The sequence below is a fragment of the Lottia gigantea genome, assembly GCF_000327385.1.
Source record: "Lottia gigantea unplaced genomic scaffold LOTGIsca_79, whole genome shotgun sequence".
Taxonomy (NCBI): domain Eukaryota; kingdom Metazoa; phylum Mollusca; class Gastropoda; family Lottiidae; genus Lottia; species Lottia gigantea.
Window position 1 is genome coordinate 817,191 of NW_008710630.1, and position 24,670 is coordinate 841,860.

Here is a 24,670-nt window from a genome sequence, read left to right on the forward strand (position 1 = left end):
GCCTTAAATAACATTGAAATGATAAGATATATCTTTTATTTTGAGCATAGATTGGTTTTCGCTTCTAATGAATAAATAAATCAAAATATAATGAATGAAATGAAATTCATTTCGTTTTTTAATATTTGGTCTGAATCATTCATTTGTACAAAACCACACCGGAAGTGAAAATTTTAGAAGTTGATTTGAAATGAACTTTAATAATTTTATGTTATTTTGCAATACTTTTTAAAATTGGGATAGCATTTATTATAAATTGAAGATGTCTGTCGAACCATCTCCACATCTTGATGTGGCTGAATCTATACCTAGGTACTATGCGTTTCTTTTGCGATCTAAGAATTCTTTTGGGTTAAGAAAAATATAAACCAATAGGCCTAATGAAAAAAATCATTTGGAAATAAAGTTTGACAGGAATTGGGAGATTTGAGTCTAAATTGAAGCTTAAAGACAATTTCTGTGAGATTTGTGATTGCATTCCTATGTAATACTTCTTAGTGTTACTTCATGATAATGCTAAAGAACTAAAAGGGATACTACGTCTTAGATTACTTAGAATGAACATAAAATTTAATTTTTCAAGAATGGTCAATATGAGTATTCATTCATCAGTGAACTTACCTGGTGTATTAAAGATAAAACAGAATCCCTGTTAAATCTAGAAAATTGGAAAATTCATTAAAGGAAGTTATAATTGAAAAACCCTTAATATTAATTAAGCGTTTTTCGATAGTTAATTGCATATTTACGAATAATTACTAAGTTTTTTGGATTTATCGGATTATATTAGGATCCTGTTATGTTATTTATGACACCAGGTATATCTACTGATGATTATATGCTCTTATTGGCCAAGTTTAAAATTCTAACATTTTATGTTCATTCTAAGACGTATCACTTTAAATGCCAACTGAAATTTTTATTGAGCTCGTGTTAGTTGTCAGTATGCTGTGGCTGCGGGGTGAAATTGCCAAGAATATTGTATTATTGATGTATTTTTATCATGCATCATTTCTAAAGATATTGTTAATGACATGGGAATCTTTCTATTTTCAGTGAAAACACTGCTGAAGATGATATGTTAGATCCTGTACCAAGTGTTTCTTCATCATTACCACCAGTTGTAGGAATAAGGTATAGTTATGAAAATGATAAACTTAATCTATATTAAATGGGTTGCCGTCAGAATAAGGTCCATTACATCATTGTGTATGCAGCTATCAATTATATTTCAATGTTTGAAAGCATTTAGGTAACATTTTTGGGTAGAAAAGACATTAGATATCCTAGCACAATTTTAAAGGCTTAATACTATTGGGTTTTACTGTACAATTTTCAACAATATAGACTAATATATGTATATTTGGAAGAGTTATTTAAAAATTTTATAACTGTTCAATTTTAGAAGTGACCATACTTATAATAGCAGTGCTAGTTATGAAGAAATAGATCTGGGTGATGGCTGGAGAAAAAGATTGATCCAGAGGTTCGGGATGAAAACTGGTAAAAAATATGATGTTGTTATTTATAGGTAGGTAAGCTTTAACCTTTTGAACACTAAGAGTGACTAAGATAAAACATCATATACCCTTAACTCCTTGCAAATTCTCCCTCATTACACATGGTTGAATATTTGGCATATTAGTGAGCAAATGTCATTGTAACGTGCAGAGAAATGGAAATGGAAATCCAAGATTGTGCAGAATGTTCTTAACACTATTACTGATTAGCTGAACTAAACAATTCCTTTATCTGAGACCAAGGTATGATCGGTTAAACAAAGATTAAAAATTTGAACAAATGGTGAACATGCAGCAAAATGACATATAGGGAAGAAAATGACATAAACTCTTCTTTTTTTCATTTTTGCAGCCCAGAGGGACGTAAGTTCCGGACACGTCAAGAATTAGCAAGTTTTTGTGAAATGAATGATATTGATGTAGATTTGAGTATATTTTCTGTGAAACCAGGAGACATACCAGGCCAAGAAGATGCTGAGGAGGACACGGAAGAACAACTAGTGTCAGAAGAAGTACCTGGACCTGCTGTTGTTGATGATACTTCTGAACCTACAGTTTCTAATGGTGGTGATGTAAAGTCTTCAAGGTTTGTATAAAAAGTACCCCATTGTTAGCTTTGTGAACTCTAAGAGGTTAGCATGTTGACAAACCCAGTAGCTTATTTACATAAGGAAAAAAAGGTAGGCCTTATATCCAAATTGTTAAAGCTACCCTATGACATCTCTTGAAAAATGATCTCTATATTAAAACTTTTACAGTAAAGAAGTTAAACAAAAAAGGAAATCAGTTGATTCAGCAAAGAAAACTAAAACAAAAGGCAAAGAATCAGATAAAATTCTTCCGGCAGAATCCAGGTAGAATTTTTAAAGAAATTTTTATGTGTCTTTTTGACAGCGTCTATTTGCACCAGTCCAATTTTCAGTCAGACATCTGTGATTCTTGCTATTCCACTTAAATTTTATTGTAAAAACCCTTAAATATATATTATATGCATCTTTTATAGTGACATATAACTTAAGCCATTAACCATAAAAATTGAATGTTGCATTTATTTGAATAAAACTGAATTATTACAATTTGAAACAGTTAAATTTAAGAAAACTATTATCATATTGCCTTACATTCATTTTGTCTTTTCTAATTTCAGCAGTGGAGACCATACCTATATAGCATCAGGAGTCAGTGAGGATGAGGAATTGCTGCCACCAGGCTGGAAGAAAAGAGTTGTCCAGAGATCTGGGGGTAAAACTATTGGACGTTTTGATATTTATGTCTACAGGTAGGACAATTTCCGTATTTTTTTTAGCATTTTTGCTTCTATCTCAAAGATATTGCTTCTTTCCTGAATCACTTGCGCCAATTTTTTCAAAACCGTTATTTCTTTTTCAGTCCCGATGGCAAAAAATTCAGGTCCAAAACAGAAATTGCAGCATTTTTAGACCAGAACAATATTACTCATATCACTACTGATGATTTTGATTATGTTAAAATTAAGAATAAGGAATTAGCCAAATATGGATTCACAAATTTTAAAACTTCCACCCCATCAGAGAAAAAATCTGCCAAGAAAGAATCAGTGAGAAAAGACAAAAAACAAAGTGAAAAAGTGAAGGTGAAAAAAGTATCTCCAACTAAAAAAGTGTCGACGCCTGTTGGAGGATCGAAATTAGTCATCAAAATGTTTTCAACTCCGTCCCCTAAATTGAAAAATGTGAAAAAAAATAGTGCTGGAGGGATGAAAAAGACATTTTCACCTTTCAAAGCCACGAAAAAGCGAAAGCGTTCAGTATCTGTGGAGAAAAGCCTTGACACTCTGATGTTTCAGTTGAGCCTGGGTTAGACTCAGTTGATGATTTCATCAATTCAGCGCCGTCAGAAATATTAGCTGCAGACGTCAATGATACTATCGTGGATTATCTCGAAGATGACGATGACATCGTACATGAATACGTGGATCAAAATCAATCCTTGGAACTCTTTGATGATAAATCCACTGAAGGTTCTGGGTTGGATAGTTCTGGAAACGCTACGGCAACCAGCATCGAGGATAGACTCTCTGACTCAGAAATCTACACAAGCGCCATCTCGCGATTAGAAAAATCTGAAATGAATGGCGATCGTGGGATATCCCCTGACAGTGAAACTGATATTTCCATGGTAACTAATGTCAACAACTCAGCCATGGGTATTTCAATATCAACACCAAATCTTGAGTCGAATTCGGCGCCTGTTTCAAATGAAACAACGTCAACTGAGACAGAAATTCTGCCGAGCGGTTCCAAAAGACGTAGGTCTAAATCTCTGAAGGGGCAAGATTATGAATTTGAAATGACAATTAAACGAAGTCGTACTACGAGCAGGGACTCTTTAGAACCCCAAAAAATTGTAAAAAGGAATTCAATAGACTCAAAGCCAAAATTTTCAGAAAGTTTAAATGAAATGTCTGCACAATCTGACAGTGTTGTGGAAGATATTGAAACAAAGAACAATAACTCTCTGGTGAAACTCTCTCCAAAAGTGTCAGATATGTCTGATTCAAATGAAGCTCTCGATGTTTCTAAAACCCCTGAAAAGGAGAACTTAATTCAAAATGACAGTGATGTATCAAGAGCTAATAAAGCAGCACAAAACCTTATTTCAGATACCCCTCCAAAAAGTCCCCCAAAAAGCCCAGTTGCTAAGGGGAGGCACAGTAGTGGTAAAAAACAGATAGTGGACATTTCAGAAAGAGTTGCTAGTGACATGAAACCCAATAAAACAAAAACATCCAATCTTAAAAAGACAGTGAAAAGTCCAAAAAAATTGAATCAAAATCCGGAAATTGAGTCGTTAAGTCCAAAAAGTAGTGAAAAACTCAAAACTGTGAAAAGCCCAATGAGGGAGAAAAAGTCAAAAAGGAAAAGTGGCACACAAGACAATGAGGAATCAACTTTGAACTCAAGTAAATATTTTAAAACTGATGGATCCCCTCCGAAAATGCCGTCTCCGGTTTTTAAGAAAGTCTTAACATGGACGCCTCCGAAATCACCATTTAATTTGATTCAAGAGAGTTTGTTTCATGATCCGTGGAAGTTATTAATAGCTACAATATTTCTAAATAAAACTACAGGTGAGATGAGATTCTCTGCCATTTTATTTTTCAGTATTTTGAATTTATTATGAACCGAATAATGTATGATTGTGAATATAATGCTCACCCCTTCCTGCCATCCAATCAATCTTTGTTTTAGGATGAATGAACTTTTGGTTTACTTATTATGTTGTCATGTTTGTTTACTTTCTGTTTGTTTATTTATCACTAGGCACAGCTGCTATACCGTTACTATGGAAATTTTTCAATCGTTGGCCAACAGCGGATTCGGCCAGGAATGGATCTGCTGAAAAAATGTCCAAATTAATGCAGCCTTTAGGACTTCATGAAAAAAGAGCAGAAACCATTATACGATTTTCAGGTAAAACTGTTGTTTTTTTGTTTTTCTCCTGGAGAAATGCCAAGATTAAAGGGATAGTCCACTTAATATTTCCTATACCAGCTGATGGAGTTCAAATACAGTTATCTATTATCAATATAAAAATCTAACATCAGGTTCTCATGCAATTTAATCAAATCTACTCTCTATGTTGAATTTCCTTCTGAAAGATTTTTCAAAATTTTACATTATGTGGCGGTAAGTGATGTTTTCGGTAGTGAAAAGTCAAATTTTGATATTGAAGTTTTCATTCATTTTCAGATGAATACCTGACAAAGAAATGGACGTACCCTAATGAACTACATGGCATAGGAAAATATGGGAATGATTCGTACAGAATCTTCTGTGTTAATGAATGGAGACAGGTAAGTTATTTGGTCATACATTTTCCCTCATTGCACAATGCATAACTATACTTCATTAATACAAGCAGATGATTTAAATGCAAAGCAGAGTTTATTAAGTAGAAATCGAAAAAAAAATGAAGGTTAATCCTGATGTCTGAAACAAACTCTTTCATTAATCTTCATTTATTAAAGTAGCTGTAGGGTAGAGTTTACTAAGTTCTTATCCCTGACTGTTAAAATGGATTATAAAAAGTATGCTAATCCTACTCTTAGCAAAATTTCCTTCATTGCACACTGCTGCACTTTACCAGTCTTCATTAATTCTAGTAGATGATTTAAATATTGTAAGCACAGAGTTTACTAAGTTTGTTCCTCGACAATTAAAAATTTTGTTGTCTTTGCCAAAATTCCATCTTTGCACACTGCATGTTTTGGGTCTTTGTCTCAAGCAGAAAGTGGAACATAGAACTCTTTCATTACAATTTATATTTGTAGTTAATTCAAAAAATGCCTTAATACAATTCACTTTGACTTTGCAGGTGAAGCCTACAGACCACAAACTGAATGACTATCATGATTGGTTGTGTAAAAATGAACAGGAGTTGGGAATCTGAGATTTGATCAGCTGATTACTAGAAGTACTTACCTGTGTATTTTTAAAAACAAAATCTGAAGATTAATTCTGATTGATATGACTCAAAGCTGTTTTCAAATTCAGTTTTGCGTCATATTTTCATTTTCAATATGTAAAAATATATTTTTTCAGCACATGTGGAAAGTGTTCTGAACCCTGTTCCAATTTGAGGATTCCATGAATCCCAAACGTACAGAGTCCCTGAACGAGAGCCCCCGTAGATATTTTTTTGCAGGTAATTCTACTCACTTCCAAAAATTTCAGATGGGAGATTTTGATTTTTAGATTAAAATGATGTTTGTTTTCTTATTGTAAATAATATTTTATTTTATTTAGAATTTTTAATCAGATAAAGTGCTAGTATATTGTCAGATTTTTAAATAGAATCACAGAAATTCAGGGTCGATCTTAAAATACAGTGGTGAATTACAAAAATGAATTTGAAGCAGTGGTAGCATCAACTTGCATCGTTCCAATTTTCTATCAGATGTTTGTGAATTAAAGAAATGCTTAAAACTGTATGAGACATCATTATTGCCAACACAGCTAATAATAACCGTAGGCCTTTGTTATAGCTATTTCATAAAAGGCTTAGTTTTAGTGGAATTGCAGGAACCACAGACAGCTGATTAAAAATTGGAATGGTACAAATTAATGATATCAATGTCCCCGATATACATAAAAAGTTTAGAAGACTTTTAAGATATATGAAAAAAGTTTGGATAGAATTTTCATTAAAGACTACAATTTATTGAGATTTTTAATTAGAATATTTTGTTAATTAAAAAATGACTGTAGTTTATAAGACAATAGATTTGTCCTGTTTTAAAATTTTCATCCTCTAATGTTGTCGATAAATCTTATATCCCATTATTTTGTTTGTTCTCTATTACAACCAGTAGCGTATTACTAAGGGGCTTGGCACTTTGGGTCTTGCCTTGGAGAGACACCTCTCACTTTTCACAGCTACCCGGCAACATAGCTTATGTTAATATGGGTACCCTTGACTTTGGTGGCATTGATGTTGCTGACCTTTGCCTGATGCTGATTATCTTGGTGCCATTGACCCTTGCCTTATTGTTCTTTGCATTGATGCGATTGACCTTAGTTTTGGTGCTGTTGACCTTGGACTTGGTGCTGTTGACCTTAGATTTGGTGCTGTTGACATTGGAATGGGAGCCATTGACCTTGGTCTTGGTACAGTTGCCCTTGCAGTTGATCTTGGTGCTGTTGGCCTTGATTGTTTGACGTCAACATGGAGGAGGTTTGGTAATAGATAGCTATTTATATCATTAGCAGAAAGACTTGTAATGTAACGGACGAGATAGCTTTCGCTCAAAATATACCATCCTTGACCACTGAGATAGTGGAATCGTTATCTCTGATGGTACAAGGTTAGAAGATAAGGTTTTACTGTATTTAGACAGAAAAAGTGGAGATTTTGATAGATAAAGATTGGATTGGACAGCAAAGGTAGGCCTGATTATATTTTTAAGACTTCTTGACGGAATTTAATACTTTTTGAAATGAAATCTTGGCTGCACGACGTCTTGTTCTTGAGTAGAATGATCATTTATATTGGAGATAGAATGTGTGGCACCAGACAGGGTGTGCTTACTCTTCAAGACACCGATACCACATTTCATTATGAATTACTTACTCACTTATGATTGATGTACTTTTATGAAAAGTTCATTAGCTGCTACCAATATTTCGTCAAAATGTTACGGATTTCTGGTTTCGTTTTTTTGGTTAGTATCGTTAGTTCTTGGTGTATTTAATACTGACAAACTAAGGCCCTTCTGAGGCAACGTTTCAAATCTTTGAGACAATCCATTTCTGGGGTGAAAGTCTTTGGATGGCTGATTTGCATTCAATTTCAGATGATAACACTTTGGGTCCTTTACTTGGTGGTGATTACTGCTGCGTCCGCAGCAACTACTGTTAATTCTCAAACAGTTACCGGAAGTGGCACAGCAACAACCGCTGCCGTGGAGAAGTTACTGAAAGTAACAGTCAGTAACCACTGGAGTGGAGGTTTCCAAGGTGAATTCTGTATTCAGATAACTCAAGAACTCAGTTCCTGGAGGGCTCATCTTACTTTCGACCAGCCTTTGAATACTCTTGAGGTAACTTGACAGGCTACCTCATGGAGGTTTTTTCTCTATTTTAAGTTAGAGACTTGCTCGATAAGCTCTAGGGTTCACAGTTTCTCTCTGCCAGTGATGCAGGTCTGGACAACCATTTACATATAGTCGATAGGGGCAATAAATCCAGACCCTGTGTGCTACAGGCTGTATACCACAAAGATCCCTCGACAGTTGGAAATCGAAAATGAGCAGGCTGTCCACTGTCAGAGTCACTGTCCTGGCAAAATTGCATACTGTATGGCGTTGTACATTGTCATTAACACATGGTGCTGAACAGCAGAGCGTGAAACTCCATCCATTCATTTTATTTGCTCTTCACTAGGTTTGGGTGGCAGATTTGGCTGAGACGAAACAGGGTGGTAAAGAGTTTATACTGGTGAACAAGCCATGGAATTCTGTAGAACACATAGGAGATAAACTCTGTGTAACTTTTATTGGACATGGCCAGGGTGATATACAACCAACTGCTACTGTGTATATTGAAGGAATGACAGCCGCAGTCATCACACGACAAACGTTTGGTCCTGACTATACCGGAACGAGTAAGTCCGTAAGATATTCTACTCCGTCTCCAGATACCAAAATACCAGGGAAGCACAATTCTGACAACGGATCAATTCCATCACGGGCTTGCTTCTGAAGACGAAAACTCGGCTTACATGTCAAGACCTTTGCAGCAATTTGGCTTTGATTATTTTTTCAGCTCCATCACAGTCACAAGGTCCTGGCATCTCTGGTCAAGGTACAGTAAGCTACAGTACTACTATTTGTTTATGGAAGTTCTTATAAATTACCGTTCTTGCTGAACTCCCAGAAGTTTGGATTGCCTTATGAGTTGTATGCGTTATCTTAAAGATGCACCACATTGCATGATTCTATATCGTCAAACGTCATATTCTATGGCATTAAATTGCAAACGTCCCACGACAACAAAAACCGCGGGATCTTGAAGATATCCAGCTGTATAACTTTATAATGGCACACTTAATAATGCCTATAAGTCAGCTTTATTTGTAAAATATAATCTCCATGTACCCATTTCAGTGACACCGCCGCCCGGAGGATTTGTCATCAAACCAAACGCCCCAATGGAACTCATTAAAGACTATTCCAATAGACAACAATTTGAAGGTAGCTTTCAGTTCGATGGTCCATTTAACGGATGGGAAGTGAAGATGACTTTCAGTTCTGAAGTGATAGCCTTAGACGTGAGCATAGGCATTTTTTCCGTTACTTCGTGGAACCCTTGGAACTATTGTCTGATTCTGAACTTTGAAAGATTTTGATCAATGTGCAGACTCTGTTGAAAGCCATGATTCACGAACTCTTTTCTATCGAATACACTGCCAGCTCAATAAATCTGGAACACTTTTACAAGCTATCAGATGCTATGAGTCAGCATGTGTGCCTGCCGGAATGACGCCGCTAGTGTTCCTTCCTCTTCTCTACTTTATGAGTATGACCTTCGTTCAGATGAGTTAACATTGTATTTATCTTAGGCACAAAATGGCGATGCAGTAACCTGGGAGAAAGATGGAACAGAATGGATGGTTGTCAATAAAGGAGGTAAAGGTCTGTTCCACAGTGGGGAGACGCTCAAACTGACATTCACAGCTAGTTACTTACCTGGTAGTGGTGCGCCTTCTGCTACAGCTGTATTGCAAGATCTTGGCCTAGTCGACAACCATACCTTCCCTTATCTCAATGACAGTGAGTATCTTTAAATTAAATGGAGTTTTACGCCCTACTTTTATGCATTTTGCGGGGTTATTGAAGAAGAGCACTTTTATATTGTCGAACAACGGTTGCAGTGGGAAAATTTTCCAGGACTGCGACCTTGTTCGCTCTTTTTCAAAATCTTTGTGGTACGCAGTTGGTTGTCCAATCCAAAGGACTAGATTCTTATTCCGTGTGTATTTCTTTTATACTATCCACTGTCTAAGACAAAGTATAGTATTCCACATCTCGACCTTGAAGTGTAAGCATGGGAATCCGGATGTTCTCAACAGATAGAAATATGAATACTATGTTTCAGCAACCCAGAACTGTACCAAGTACAACTATGACGATATATTGAGGAAGTCTATATTATTCTACGAGGCCCAGAGATCTGGCAAGTTACCAGGCAACAATAGAATACCATGGAGAGGTGATTCTGGTCTAGAAGATGGTTCTGATGTGGGATTAGATCTTACTGGAGGATGGTACGACGGTAAGAATAGCGATTCAAGCCGGCTCATGGGGATCGAGTTAAACTTAATGGCAATTTACGGGTTGTTCGAAGGTTCACTCTCGGGAGCACAAAGCTGCTTAATTTCAGTTGGCTTGGCAATTTACTAGTTCATAATAAGCCGGTTAACAGAGGTCAACAGCAACTTCATAATAAATTTACGGTTCTGGAAGGAGTCTGTTTCGGACCGGACAAACCCTGCGTCGCACGCATGCATTTTATCAAGTGATACAAATAAACTGAAAAGTAGCTTTATCAGCAAGTAAAGCAAATATTTAAACGAATGAAATTTTGTAGCCGGTGACCATGTGAAGTTTGGATTCCCCATGGCGTACTCCACAGCTATTTTAACCATGGGTTTGTTACAATGGAAAGACGCCTACCAAACCAGTAGACAATTGGATCATATGTACTCCTGTATTAAATGGCCATTGGATTATTTTATCAAAGCTCATAACAACACCAACGAGCTATACGTACAGGTAACAATACTTCTTTAGTGGGTTGCAGATGTGGTTTGGGGCGTTTAGTGGTTTGTATTACACACTCACCCATATTTCATACAAAGCTTATTTTCCTCTTCTGGTCGATTCATTCTGACCACAGAAAACTGTAGCGAGTTGAGCTATATAGCTGTTGAGAAAGATGATACATTATCATTAGGAGAGTAGAAAACGGTTCCAATTCCCTTTTCAGAGCTATGAAAATCACGAAACCATTCCCAATGGAGTCGATAATCACGCTACGCCCAATACTTAGAGGATCTGACCATGTTTATCGGAATATTTCACTTTGTAGGTTGGAGATGGTAAAGCGGATCACAACTTCTGGGGTCGACCAGAGGATATGGACATGGCCAGACCGTCATATAAGATCGACGCTAGTCATCCAGGAAGTGATGTAGCTGGTGAAACCTGTGCTGCTTTTGCCGCTGGTTACCTTGCGTTCAAAGATAAAGGTAGGTGTGTTCTGCTGAGGATGTCGGGTACTTCGGGTGGTGGAAGTAGGATGTAGTTCTACTTCAACAATCAGTCTGACCACTAAAAGCTTCCTTTTTTCAATGTTTTAGATCCTAAATATGCAGCCACATTAAAACAACATGCTACAGAACTGTATGAATTTGGTATGAAATATCAAGGAGTTTATACTGATACGATAACAGCTGCCGTCGGCTTTTACAAGTAAGTATGGTAGGCTGAACTGTGACTGGCCATGCTTTGCCTCCGTCTCTCAAATTTCTCATTTTATAGAAGGGAAGAAAGGCCAGTGAGCCGAACCTGCCAATTCATCTGGCCCTTCTCGACCCTCACCTTATGATTCAGAAACACTGTAAGTCAACTCTTTCGTTGCTTCAGGTCGGGTAACACCACCGATGAGCTTTGTTGGTCAGCCTTGTGGATGTATATGATCACCAATGAGACTAAATACCTTACTGAAGCCGAGAAACTGTTTCAACCTGGTCCTGCCTGGGGTCTGTCTTGGGACGATACAACACCTTTGAATCAAGTAAGATATAATCTTTGATAAGTCCTGAAACTTGGTACTACTCTTGGTACTCTGCGACTGAGTTTTAAGTTTTGGCTTTCCTATTGGAAGATCGTCAACAGCTCCATCAACATAATCATCTTCGTTTTACTCGCCAACATCATTCAAAGAGTATACATGGAATGCGTCATGGGCTCGTTGCATCGACAACAACAACATCATCACCATCATCAACAACATCATCAACATCATCATAAATCAATGATTATTATCATGTAGGTACTATTATATAAACTGACGAAGAAAGATATATATAAACAAGCTGTGATAGACACAATGGCGGACTGGATGCCTGGTGGTTCTGTACCTTACACACCTAAAGGCCTGGCTTGGAGATCACAGTGGGGTTCCTTGAGATATTCAGGTAGGCATTGATAGATTACCGATTTCCACATTCGATACAACCTTCGCCAATGTTCGTTAGTTTCCGTGAGTTCCCGATTTGATAAAGACTAGTCCAGGCGTATTGTCATCGTTCTGGCAAAGTTCCCCTCGTTGCACAATTCACGTATTTTCTTTGGCATTTGCCAACCTATGACTACCCGTTTTCTAGAGATTATCTTTGTTTCTTCTTCATTTTTCAGCCAATATGGCGATGGTGGCTTTAATGGCAGCGGAAGTGGGAATAAACGAAAAGAAATATCGAGATTGGGCAATGGGTCAGATTCACTATGCTCTAGGTGATACAGGATTCAGTTATGTGATTGGAGTCGGTGATAAATATCCAACTCATCCACATCATAGAGCGGCGTAAGTTGTTTAGATAGGCACAAGAAGGTTTTAAGGGCTTATCTAAAGTTTACAACCAAAAGGTCTATACGGTTCCCTCTGATGTACCCCCGTAGGCGCAGCGGCTGCTGCCGATACGTTTTTCGGATATACAATTCTCTTCATATAGCAATATTTTGAAATGGGGGCTAAATTTCCAATATACGACGTTTCTGTTGCAGTTCCTGTCCATGGCCACCAGCTCCCTGCTCTCCAGAGGAAGTGAATCGACCAGAACCTAGTACCCACACACTCTATGGTGGACTGGTGGGTGGTCCTGGTAAAAACGACGAGTATAAAGATGTACGAGATAATTATGTTTCTAATGAAGTCGCTACTGATTATAATGCTGGTTTCCAGAGCGCTGTAGCTGGTAGGTTGATAATACAGTAGTGAAGAACAATGTGTGTGGAATGAAAGGGGGCAAATCGGAGGGGGGGGGATAATAATTCAACCAATGATTTTGCTATTACATGATCTCGGTGTAAATTGTGCAAATATGACCAGTTTTTCTCCTTCCAACATGCTCATGAATGCACGTACGGAGCATGGTTTGTTTTTGAAGGAATGAGCCCCATCGGAGAATGGAGGTGTTCGCCCTTGTCAAATCCTCTTCATGATACCATTGTGCTAATCGATTATTCCAAACTTCTACCATCCATTTCAGGTCTGCGATCATTGAGTATGAGGAAGCTACATCCTGAGGAGAAAGATGGAAGTGCAAAATGTTGACGCACCTTTGTCCTGAAGAACAGGCAGGACGAGGACCAACAGCTCATCTGAAATTATCGTTACATCCAATAAACGCATCTCATTTCCGTCATCGTGAGTCAAAACCTGTCACTCCTGAAGGGTATTAATCTTTCCGCGACGATTTTACGGCAGCAGTTAACGGCGGAAGGGGTTAATAGACGGAGACGTTTCCGGAGTATGCGCAAATTTTATCGATTCATTATAAATTGAAGAACCAAATGGGCTACTGCAGGCTAAATTTGCGACTTTCCCTCAGCTTTAACGGCCATAGCCCATAGTCAAATACACGACTATCTTGTCCCTTTAACGTAAAATACCGCTGTCAAAATCCGCGACTTTAACTGGCTTGGGGCGACTTTAACTGGCTTGGGGGCTACTTGACAAATTCGCGACTATCCTTCCCGTTTAAACAGTCAAATCCCACTATTAATGATCACAATGAAAACCAGTTTGTATGATTATGGAGCAATATATGACTAGTACATAGAAATAATAGGTGAGTAATGACCTATCTATTGAAAATCTACCACAAAACATTCTGTCAACAATGTACTTAGTGTTTGGTAATGTCCTACAGTCCGAAACGAGAGACTTTTAGGGAACGATGTACAGTGATTTGAAGCGTTTTAGCATAGGATAGGAATATACAAAGCTTTGGAGAATTAAAGCATTGCTTGTTTCGTGTTTAGAAAAATCGGGGATTCCATATTGCCCTCGTATAACGGACTGAGGTAATACATTAATAGTTCGTGATATCACATGATTTTCAAAACTGACCAATCATATATTTTGTTTTGTAATTATGAACATACACACGAAAATGAAATGAGTTTTAAGTCCTACTTTTCTGCACCTTGTAACATACACACTAAACTCGAGAAATAAATAGGAGTTCTGTAAATGAGCCACCCCTCTCAACAGTGGCGGAGCCAGAGGGGGCAAAGGGGGCAGCCCCCACACCCCCCTCGCAGCCCCGAAAGCAAGTTTTTCTTAATCGTAATTCTTTTAGTTAAATCTCAAAACTAGGTTAGAAATTACCCCCCCCCCCCCCCCCTCGGACGTTAACCTGGCTCCGCCACTGCCTCTCAATTGAAAGGGTCGTTTTGATTGACTAAAATTCTTTACTCCGGATATCCGGATGGAACAATTAAGATAATTTGAATATCTCTAGCCTTTTGATTGAAAGGACTAACAAAAATGTCGGACACTCGGACTAGACTCTAAGAAGGTTCAATAGATCAAATGTTTTAAACTAACAATCGATATTGATTGAGTTCGATCACAATAAATCAAACAGAATATTTAATAACAGTTACAACTATCTGGCTTTATTATATTTCACTTTTGGTTGTGTCTGTTAATTTTGTTTTTGGATCAATAGATTGAACAACAATCTATGATTAACTATTGTGGTGTTTCTGAAATATTGAAGTCGGTGTTTGTGAATTTTAAGTTTAGATTAATGTTTTGAACTGATTTATCAGGGCTTATTTTTTACTGCTGTCAATACGCCTATTTTCGTGTCGAAGAATTTAGATTTTAGATCAATAGTTCGGGAAACTTAATCTCGTTTGTTTTATTTCCGTAATTGTCAGTGTCGATTGAAACGGTTTTATTCTATGGAGACGTGAATTTTTACCTTTGTGTTTTGGATAAAGCTAAACTAGATACAGTCGTCAAAAGTTTCTCGTTCTGCCAGAAAAGTGGTTGGCAACGAGAGACTTGAATTAAAACTCTTTGAGTGATTTCTGAAATTAAACAAATCAACAGTGATTTCATTAATTTAAATGGTCCAAAATGCCTCATAACAAACTCCGCTGGGTGGCAGATCTCGTCCCGACCCCAGATACCAGGGGAGCACCAGTGAAAGACTACGTCCTGACCAGTCACAGTCACAGACCTCTCCAGCATAAAACATCTCTAGGACGTTCTACTCGCTTTCTAGAAAAACTACAGAATGATCGAGATAGAGACACGATGTTACATTACAGGTCGCTTGATAGAATACCTCGTCAGTTGAAGTAAGTCTTTCCATATTGATCTTCCATTCAGATTGCTACCTAACCATAACACTTTTGATAATAGCAATCCAATTTCAGGTTTGATTTTTAACAATTTGATCAAAGTCGTCATATGAAGTCACTTTGGCCCATTATAATGTATCTCTCGTGCACAAGGGTCCTGAAAATCTGAGTAACTTTTAATATTTCTAACTGAAAACTTCGTCCAAGCCATAGACATATATAAGTTCTCCTTAATTTTGCCTATGGCGTAATAAACGAATGTGCTGGTCCTACCCAGCCCCTCAGAATTGATATCGTACTACCGTCACTGATAGAACATCGTATATCACGCCTGGGGGAACTGGGTTTGGGACCACTTGACATAAGATTACCAACATTCTTAATCTGGATTAACTTGATTTCTCTCCCATATAATCCGGATTAGACAATATGCTATTTTTACCAGTAAACATGTTAACTATAGCAATTAAACGGGCGAAGATTGGAAGGGCTTGGCACAGTTTAGGATTGTACTGCGGCATTGACGATAGGCTTGTATAGTGTTTAGATAGTTCTGTGGATAGGGCATTATAGTATACATCCAGGAATTTAAATTCAAAGTACGTGTATAAAGGAATATATAGATAAGAATACTGAAACTTTTTGGAACATGAACATTTTGGAACCAAATAAAGGTAGGATAGAAAAAGAGTTAATCCAGGAAAGATCAATGTCAAGAGAGGTTTCATCAAGGACCAACTGGTAGACAGGATTCTTGTGAACATAAATCGTTATCCTTTGGCAACAGCATTTATTATCTCAGCATCTCATAATGCCAAATTTAAAAGAGCTCTCTTATTTTTTCAGAACACCAAGTAACAACTATTTATTTTATTTAGAACAACCGACCAATACACCACGAGAAATATACGCCCAAGCTACAAATACCGTCATGAGGAACTCCGTCTATCTTCGCCATGGTTACGTTCCACCCATATACGCTACGAAATCAAACCAAAAATTACAAAAATTGGATATTTACAAAGTTGAGCCGTTATCCATCGATAAGAAACTAATCGTTAATAGCTTACGAACTGTTAAAAGTTTGGACACAAAATCTTATTCTGATAAACTTGGCGCGCACAGAAAAGAACCATTATCCGACATTACAGTACCGGCATCGAAAAAACCCAAAAACTTTAAAGCGGTGAAATCGAGAAGTTTGATTCTTCACGATCGTCCCTTGCAAAAAACTTTGGAGAGAATAAACTTTGTGAATCCATTTCCATCGTCGAAACGAAGACCACCAGAGGATTACGAATGCAGTTCTGAATTTGAAGCGTTGTCTGCGATTAATTCTGTACGAGAATCGAACCATCCCGGATTTAAAAGTGTGTCGCCAGAACAGATTTTGACTGTACAAGATGTGCTGAATGCCAGGCCACCCTAGCTCCAGTCGACATGCCTAAAGAAATCCCTAATGTTAAAGACATTTTTCTCAGAATCAATTCCATTACATACTGAAAATGTAGGGAGCATAGTACAAGCAATTCAAAACCTTGATGTAAAAGTGTTGCCAGAGCAGATTTTGACTGTACAAGATGTAGATTAGTATTGAATACTAGGCCACCCTTGCCGGCTGTGTCTGTCAAAAAATAAAAAGTAATAATGTTCAAGATATTTTATTTAAAATAAAATTCATTTCAAACTGGCAATCAATGTGGTTTAAATATTCTCATATTCTTATATCAAGTGTGTTGTTATCTCACATTTACTGTTAAATCTAAAAATATTCACTGGTAATTTCAACTGAATCATTCTGACTAATTAATCATCAGTTATCTGAAGATCACATAGCATGAAACTCTGAGTAACACCATGATTCAGGTTCTGTTTTAATATTTCTAATTAGTTAGATTAGTTTGTTGGTTATAAAGTGATGTTTAATTATCAAAAATCCACAAAAGGTTGATACCAGACAATCCTAGATTTATACGACTGAAAAATAAAAATTATGATAATGAAGGAAGAGGCAAAAAGCTTGAAAAATATTCGTGTGATAACTTGGGATTTATTGACATTACGATTTTATTACCAAGCTGATGATATTTTATACACCCACAATTTCAGATCATAAATTTGTTTATCTGTTCATTTGTAGCCCATACTCATTCTACTGGTAACAAATTTCACCCAAATCACCTGATTTACTAAGCACTAAAGTCTCGCTCAACCCTGTGTAGTGCCTTCTGTTATAGTAACTTGTTATTTCAACCACCCTAATCTCCTCCCACTGTAAAGAGCTGTCATGTAATATTAGAGAAAGCTTCCACTTACCCTAGCATGCCGTCCTGTTTGTGTTTAACATGATACAGAAATAGTAATAGAGCTTGAAACATGTTATTACGACCCTAAAATATAGGAAACATAATATTAATACTACATTGCTACAGTCAGATGTTTCAGATATACAATCATCATCAGGACAACTAGTTTTGAAATGGGGGGTTAGCTCTGTACAGGGTTCATATTATTTTCCAAGATTTACTTGAGTGTAAGAAGGGGTGCGCATTATATGCCTACGCACTACACGCGTAACTATACAGTATCCAACATCAGATATACATTCCTCATAGAGACAACTAGATTTGGAAATGGGGGTTAACTTCAGGTCAGGGTTAATATTGTTATTCCAGATTTCCCAGATATACTTGAGAGTAAAGTAAGAAGGGGTGCGCATTATATATGCCTGCGCATTGGATTTGCAATTATACAGTACTCAGCATCAGAGAGAATGCATGTTCTTACTACACCAACTACCACTTGAGTAAGAGTAAGGTAAGAAGGGGTGCGCATTATATAAACCTGCGCATTCCACTCACAATTATACAGTATACAGACAAGGCAATACTTACTTTTGGTAGAGTGAAGATATTCTCACCAACTACAACTTGATAACATGGAGGATTTATACTAGTCTGATGTAATAATAAATTGTCTTTCTTACTTAGATCTATAATAATAATATACATCATATAATAAACTATATATCTCTATTGTTATATATTATATTACTTCAGAGTTCAGGGTATATGACAATTTAATTCATTAACACCGGGTTCAAAGGTTTAAATATTTTCCTTGAGGTTTTGTGGGGACAATTGAAAATGGACGCTTAATGGGATGCTCAATTGATCAAGTCATCATTTTTTTGGGGCCACGGTACATAATATACCAATAATAATGTGGCTTATAACACAGCCTGGTTGTTAAAAGGGTTCAATCAAGTTCCAAATAAACATGAGAAGCAGTCACAACTTACTGGGTTTATCTGGTGTTTTTATGAAATACTGACTGGTGAATGTTTTACCATCAGGAAATCTAGGCTGGGCAGGAAGTCGAGAATCCATGTACGTACATAGTAGATGCATTACAATCTATCAAAAAAATATAATATCAGAAATAATCATCATGAAATTATACTTTAATATTGTGAATCCTCTAAATTCATCAACTTTCTGAGCTGAAAAACCTCAAATCAAAATGGCAGAGGTTATTTTTCGATTTTATTTATGAAACTATATAACTGAATTTGAGACTAGAGGCATGAAATAAGAGTCTGGACATCTAGAGTTATTTAATTTTATTGATATACACCCTAATATATCAGCAAAAAACACAAGAAAATACAAAGAAACTTACAGCAGAATCAGTAGGAAGATGTTCTCCCCATTTTTTACCATAATCACCTCCACTATTCCAACAGAATTCACTCATACAGCCATCTTTACCTAGCTCTAGAAACACAATTACGAACAATAAATAATGAGTGATGATATTCTCTTCTCTTACAGAGACAGTGGAATGGCTCGGTCTGATACAAGTGCCAGTGCTTGCGAGAGATAGCCCATCGTCGGCTTTCAACCCCTAATTCCTAATAATCACTTTATCAAATTACATTCATGGTACCATAAAGTTAAAGAATAGGTACAAGACCATGACCCCAAACAGACATTCCCACCCCCCTAAATAAAATAAAGATGCATCCTTACCCAGTATTCTCCTAGTAAAGTATTCCTGATTGGAGGAAAAATCCAGATAGGGTACGACAGAGTTGAATCCTGGGATGAAGTTACCCTTGGTTAACGCCAACTGTTTTAGTGTTGATACTCCAACTTCTATAATAGCAAAATAAACAATATCATTTCATTGTGGTCTGAAAACATGCAGGCTTTGGGAGTGATCTCCCTTGTTACATTGTGGTCTGAAAACTTAATGTATGCTTTGAAAGAGATCACCTTGTAATATTGTGGTCTGAAAACATGTATGCCATGGGAGTATTCTCCCTTGAAAGATTTCCTATGCAGCAGAAATGCCTGCCCCTTGCACTCTTTCAGATCAATCTGTCATCTTAGTATGTGTTCAACTAAAACGCTGCTATGACAAGTATGTATCTATAATGGGTATGTATCTATAATGGGTATGTATCTATAATGGGTATGTATCTATAATGGGTATGTGTCCTTGATGGGTATGTGTCTTTGATGTATCTATATTACCTCCAATTTGTGTATCTTCACAACCAATTCTCCGTAAAGCTTTGTTGATGTCTTTAATCTCTTGGGCTAGCCTAGATACGACTGTTAAACTTATCCACTGAAATGCAATATCAATCTAGTTGCATTCAAAATAAATTACAATTGCAGCCATATTGTTTACAGTCTGTCAAGGTCTCTGATTAGTTGTACTTGCTAGCGTACAATCCCATCAAAATTTCTGTGATACAAGGAAAGTGCCTTAAGATGTCAAGGTATTAGACAGAGTTCATAAAACTATTTACCTTTCTCAGTTTTTCTGTCCAAATATAAAGATCATCTTCAGAAACTCCAAACTGACCCCAAACCTGGAAATAAAAAATAGACAGTTGTGGGCTGAACAATGGTCAGAAAAAACTAGGCTCTGTTTTAAAGGGATTTTCTGCACTACTGTAGATGCAGGTTTCTTAGGCATATTTATTAACCTTCTAGTTCTATCAAACAAAACAGGCCTTTTTTAGTTTAACTTTGTGGTCTGATATTCACAGACAATGAAAAATTTCTGATTGACAAAAAAAATAAATCAACAGCAAAACTACCTCTTCTGTACCAGAATTAGACGTGATATCAGTTAAACTATTTTTAGCAGATGGTGACTGAGGAGATCGTGTTGAAACTTGGTATTGATATTTACTAAGAAGATGGGTATTATCAATCGGGCTGGTACCGTAATTCCAAAATGAGGAGCCACTACCATTCAAATTCTCAGATGAAACTAAAATATAAAATAATCAAAACATTGTGGCTTATAAATTTAAATCTGTTCCAAATTTTCTACTATAACATGTGAATAAACTTGTTCATATTTGTTACAAATAGCATATAATAGATATCTGATGCTCTTTTCACAGTAAATGGATTATTGGATTTCCATTCTAAAAAGGGATACAGACATTTAAACTGTGGTAAAACAAATACTTTGGATGGCTTTGGCGCAGTCAGAAATTATTCCTTTGCATCAACCAAGACTGGTAAAATCAAACCCAAACTTTAGAGCTCTAGTCAGATATAACTGGCTTATATACAATACAATACAATCCACAGTCTACATTCTAGGGGTAAGACAAAGAGTTCAGAGTTCAGAGTTCAGAGATCCTAGGGTAGAAGAAATGGACACCAATAAGATCAAACTACCTTGTAACATTTTATATTCTTCATCTTCTTGTTCTTTTAAAAAATTACTCAGTGAATGAATGGTGGTAATTCTATCATAGGGAGAAACTGAAATAGCAAGAAACAAAGAGAAAATAAATAGATTTACATCTTACTTTTACGCACTTTCATTAAGTTAAAAAGAAGAGTGCACCTTGCAATTTTATTCAGAACATTCACATTAGTTTATTCTATTTTGTTATTTCTTTTTTGCAACTTTCAAATATGTCCAAAGTACAAAACCAGCATATTTCAGATCATGTGTCTTGTAAATAAACCAAGTTATCTCCCTTTGAACTTGACACCCAATAATGTAGGGTTCCTACCTGGAGAGTTTCTAGAAGATCGAGATCTCAACGTACTTAATTCTGGTGTATCTAGTCTAGAACTGTATGAATTGCTCAACTGTAAACAAAATAAATAATTCAATTTAGTTACACCCAAAATTTCACAAACACTTCTAAATGTCTTTCATGCCTTTCTGCAACAATCTGTTGAGGCTGGTCAAGTTCATTCTTCTAGAACACCTTATGCCCCTCTGCCATTGGGTTTGCCAACTGGGCTTGTTTTATAAGTTATATAGATAGTGTTATTTTGGTTTTCATATATCAAAATTAAGCCCAAATGTTCACCCATAGGGAAAAGAAAAACAAAAAGATGGAATAAGCTTTGTTTTATAAATCGGTTATTTGATCAAACTTTATTTCAGCCATCTGTGTCACTTTTCAGAAGACAAATCTGATATCTAGTTCATATCAATTTAATAAACTTGAGGAACTTACCGGATTATAAGAGTTATTGAGAGAGTGAGAATTACCAAATGAAGAATAGGGTGATTGAGCCGTCATGGAACTGTTAAAACTCTGAGCGAATGAACCAGGAGACATGCCAGTGAAATGCATAGGACTGTATGGTGATCCATCATTGGTGAAATTAGGTGAATGTTTAGTTGGTGAACCTGTAGATTTGAATATCTGATGTTGATTTGGTACGGAGGTTCTAGGTTTCAGGGGCGTCGTATAAAAACCTTTTTCTGAAAAAGACGTCAAAAAATAGTTTTTAGGGATGATTTGTGTTACATGGCTTAAATTAAAGGATTTAAATAAGTTTTTCTTTTTACAAATTTTACACCAGCAAAAAAAACACTGCAGCTTTCGTTGATTTGTGTTATATTGTAGCATTTATAGATAGTTTTAAAGTAACTATCTGAGAGAAAACAATGCAATAAACCTAACCCATCCATAACTCACCATTTTCTCGGACACCCAATAGTTTACGTTGAGACGTTGAAATTTCTACTGATTTATCAAAGAATGTACTCAGGGCATATTGAAATATTTCAAAGACGTTTTGGACGACACGGATAGCTATTATACCTATCATACATAGCTCTGAAAAATAATATCATTCAAATATTTAAAGAAAAAATAACCCTTCTAAACTTGGTCTGAGCTGGACATTATCTTTTATAGTCCTATTTTAAAAATAGTTTCTGCATGCAATGACAAATAGGGACATCATGGATGGCTTACAAATGATATTTTATATCTCTAGTTTTATTTTTAATTACTTACGTAGATACCATAAGACAGGATGACTAAAATCTATTAACATACATAATGTAGAGTTATTCCTAAAACAGAAAAGAAATTGTATAAAAACTAAACTACATATAAATCAGTCACAAGTGGTTAGAACCATAATATGACGTCATTAGCTTGGTTACATTGATAGTCCTGTGCTCTAATCTCAGTCAGAGCGTGTCATTAATAAATCATCTTGGCTCTTACTGTTGTAACAATACCTTGCAGAATTTTTCTACCATTTGCGCTAAAGAAGGGCATATAACTCAATTCCAGTTAATTTCAACTTACATATCTAAGTAAATAATAAAGATAACTAATAGACTGAGACAAGTTGATTTGACAGCTCGTCTAGCCAGTTGTTTGGACAGTCGTTTTCGCCATGTTGATTCTATCACTGGACTTCTACTCTCTGTATAACTTGTGTTTAGTGACGTATCCATTATTTATTGTGGGTAGGCCTGACCTACAGTTTTTGATCTGAAATTCAAATGAGTTAAAACACACTGATTGATCGAATTTAAGAATAAAACAAGGGTGACATAGCCCTGTCTAGCAATCTCACTCTGTGAATGGGTCTCAAATATGAGCGACTGGGCCTTTGGCCATCTAGAGGGATTTTGGGGAATGATGGTTTGCATTTCACAGACACCAAAAATTCAACTGGAAATTGATAGTTTCTGTTAGCATTCAAATTTATTATATGCACATAACCAATATCAAAATTTACACACATTTATAAACTCTCTGATCAGTTCTAATTGAACGAGATCGCATCACACAATTTCATTCATTGTTCTATAAACTAAATTTCAATTTTGTCTCCCGCTTCTAAGAAAGAAAATATAGTCTACAACTTCCAGTCTTTTCTTGTTTTTGTATAACAGGATTACGTCTGGTTAATCAAATATTCAAAGATTGTTATTTGTAAAAAGAAAAAAAAGAAAGAATTCCATGTATCTCTTTTTCGTAATATGCATCAAAAATTTAGATTTCTTAAATTAGTATGAGAAAATCAACCGAAATAGATTTCAAATACAATTTTTTTTTATCAATAATTGTGTTTTCGTTTCATTAAAAAAAATCCTATTTGTAGTCTTGTTGTTGACAACTCTAGGAAGAGACTTGTAAATTAAGTCTACATATTTCACAATTTTAATAAACCAAGGGAAGTAATTTATTTACATTAGTTTCAAAATGGCTGACATTCCTTTCAATATTTCTCTTTGTAAATGAATATTCAAGTAAATTCAACATAAATCGCTTTATTTCTTGCTCAAATTTAGTGATCTGAATATTTAACAAGTAAACAATTAAACCAGGTGAAATTTATTGGCATTTGAAATATATGTTCACCCTCTTTGTGAATAAAACTGGCATAATCGGCAAATCATATTTATTGACAACAACTAACATAGCAAGCCAATGGAAAGGCATGTGCTCAATATATTGTAACCAAATTAATAATTTTCAAACATACAAACACCAACATCATGTCTGAGGCTAGTGGTACAGAAAGATACACCCCACAGCATCCGCTACCAGAAGAAATCAAGAAAATGTCCAAAGATGAAACCGTCTGCCATTTTTGTGGAGTGAGCTATTTAATACACAGTGAAATGAAGAGACTTGAAGACAGGTTGAAGGAGATTGAGAAAGAATTAGAGAATTATAAAGGAGCAGTGGAAAGAGAACAAGTTTTAATAGAAGAAAATGAAAAGTTGAAATCTGTAAAAGAAGAATTGGAAAATATGTTACAAAGTAAAGAATCAGAGTAGGTTTTGATTTATTTTTTCTCATGATCCAATGATCATAATCTTTAGAATAGTAATTAGGAAAAGAAAAAAAATTCAAACACTTGTCCAAATCCTTTTTATAATGAGTTCAAATATCCTTGATGGAATGATAAAGTTTGGTATC

At 36.0% G+C, this 24,670-nt stretch overlaps 5 protein-coding genes across 5 annotated transcripts; 4 read left to right on the top strand and 1 right to left on the bottom strand.

The window, feature by feature from the left end:
* Nucleotides 1-159: 159 nt before the first annotated feature.
* LOTGIDRAFT_236322 (hypothetical protein) lies at nucleotides 160-3,677 on the top strand (the record flags this gene model as incomplete). The annotated part of the gene is made up of 8 exons (XM_009066726.1): nucleotides 160-312; nucleotides 1,057-1,134; nucleotides 1,406-1,531; nucleotides 1,873-2,106; nucleotides 2,279-2,374; nucleotides 2,668-2,799; nucleotides 2,910-3,355; nucleotides 3,388-3,677. Coding segments are annotated over exons 1-8 (1,452 nt in total), but the record flags the coding sequence as incomplete, so codon positions are not given.
* A 720-nt stretch (nucleotides 3,678-4,397) lies between these two features.
* LOTGIDRAFT_196777 (hypothetical protein) lies at nucleotides 4,398-6,843 on the top strand. Its single transcript, XM_009066727.1, has 4 exons — nucleotides 4,398-4,629; nucleotides 4,823-4,972; nucleotides 5,252-5,355; nucleotides 5,877-6,843. The coding sequence occupies exons 1-4, from the start codon at nucleotides 4,497-4,499 to the stop codon at nucleotides 5,949-5,951; spliced, it is 462 nt and encodes a 153-aa protein (XP_009064975.1). The 5' UTR covers nucleotides 4,398-4,496; the 3' UTR covers nucleotides 5,952-6,843.
* Nucleotides 6,844-7,854: 1,011 nt separating this feature from the next.
* LOTGIDRAFT_132347 (hypothetical protein) lies at nucleotides 7,855-13,057 on the top strand (the record flags this gene model as incomplete). The annotated part of the gene is made up of 10 exons (XM_009066728.1): nucleotides 7,855-8,100; nucleotides 8,444-8,671; nucleotides 10,135-10,333; nucleotides 10,649-10,833; nucleotides 11,150-11,309; nucleotides 11,421-11,532; nucleotides 11,707-11,857; nucleotides 12,116-12,260; nucleotides 12,481-12,646; nucleotides 12,847-13,057. The coding sequence occupies 10 exons, from the start codon at nucleotides 7,855-7,857 to the stop codon at nucleotides 13,055-13,057; spliced, it is 1,803 nt and encodes a 600-aa protein (XP_009064976.1).
* A 4,306-nt stretch (nucleotides 13,058-17,363) lies between these two features.
* Nucleotides 17,364-20,668, bottom strand: LOTGIDRAFT_132324 (hypothetical protein; the record flags this gene model as incomplete). The annotated part of the gene is made up of 9 exons (XM_009066729.1): nucleotides 17,364-17,418; nucleotides 17,758-17,831; nucleotides 18,336-18,433; nucleotides 18,743-18,857; nucleotides 19,123-19,217; nucleotides 19,473-19,598; nucleotides 19,980-20,076; nucleotides 20,261-20,323; nucleotides 20,552-20,668. Coding segments are annotated over 9 exons (840 nt in total), but the record flags the coding sequence as incomplete, so codon positions are not given.
* Nucleotides 20,669-24,243: 3,575 nt separating this feature from the next.
* LOTGIDRAFT_132470 (hypothetical protein) lies at nucleotides 24,244-24,528 on the top strand (the record flags this gene model as incomplete). Its single annotated transcript, XM_009066730.1, has 1 exon — nucleotides 24,244-24,528. One exon carries the CDS (start codon nucleotides 24,244-24,246, stop codon nucleotides 24,526-24,528), a length of 285 nt encoding a protein of 94 aa, XP_009064978.1.
* Nucleotides 24,529-24,670: the final 142 nt, after the last annotated feature.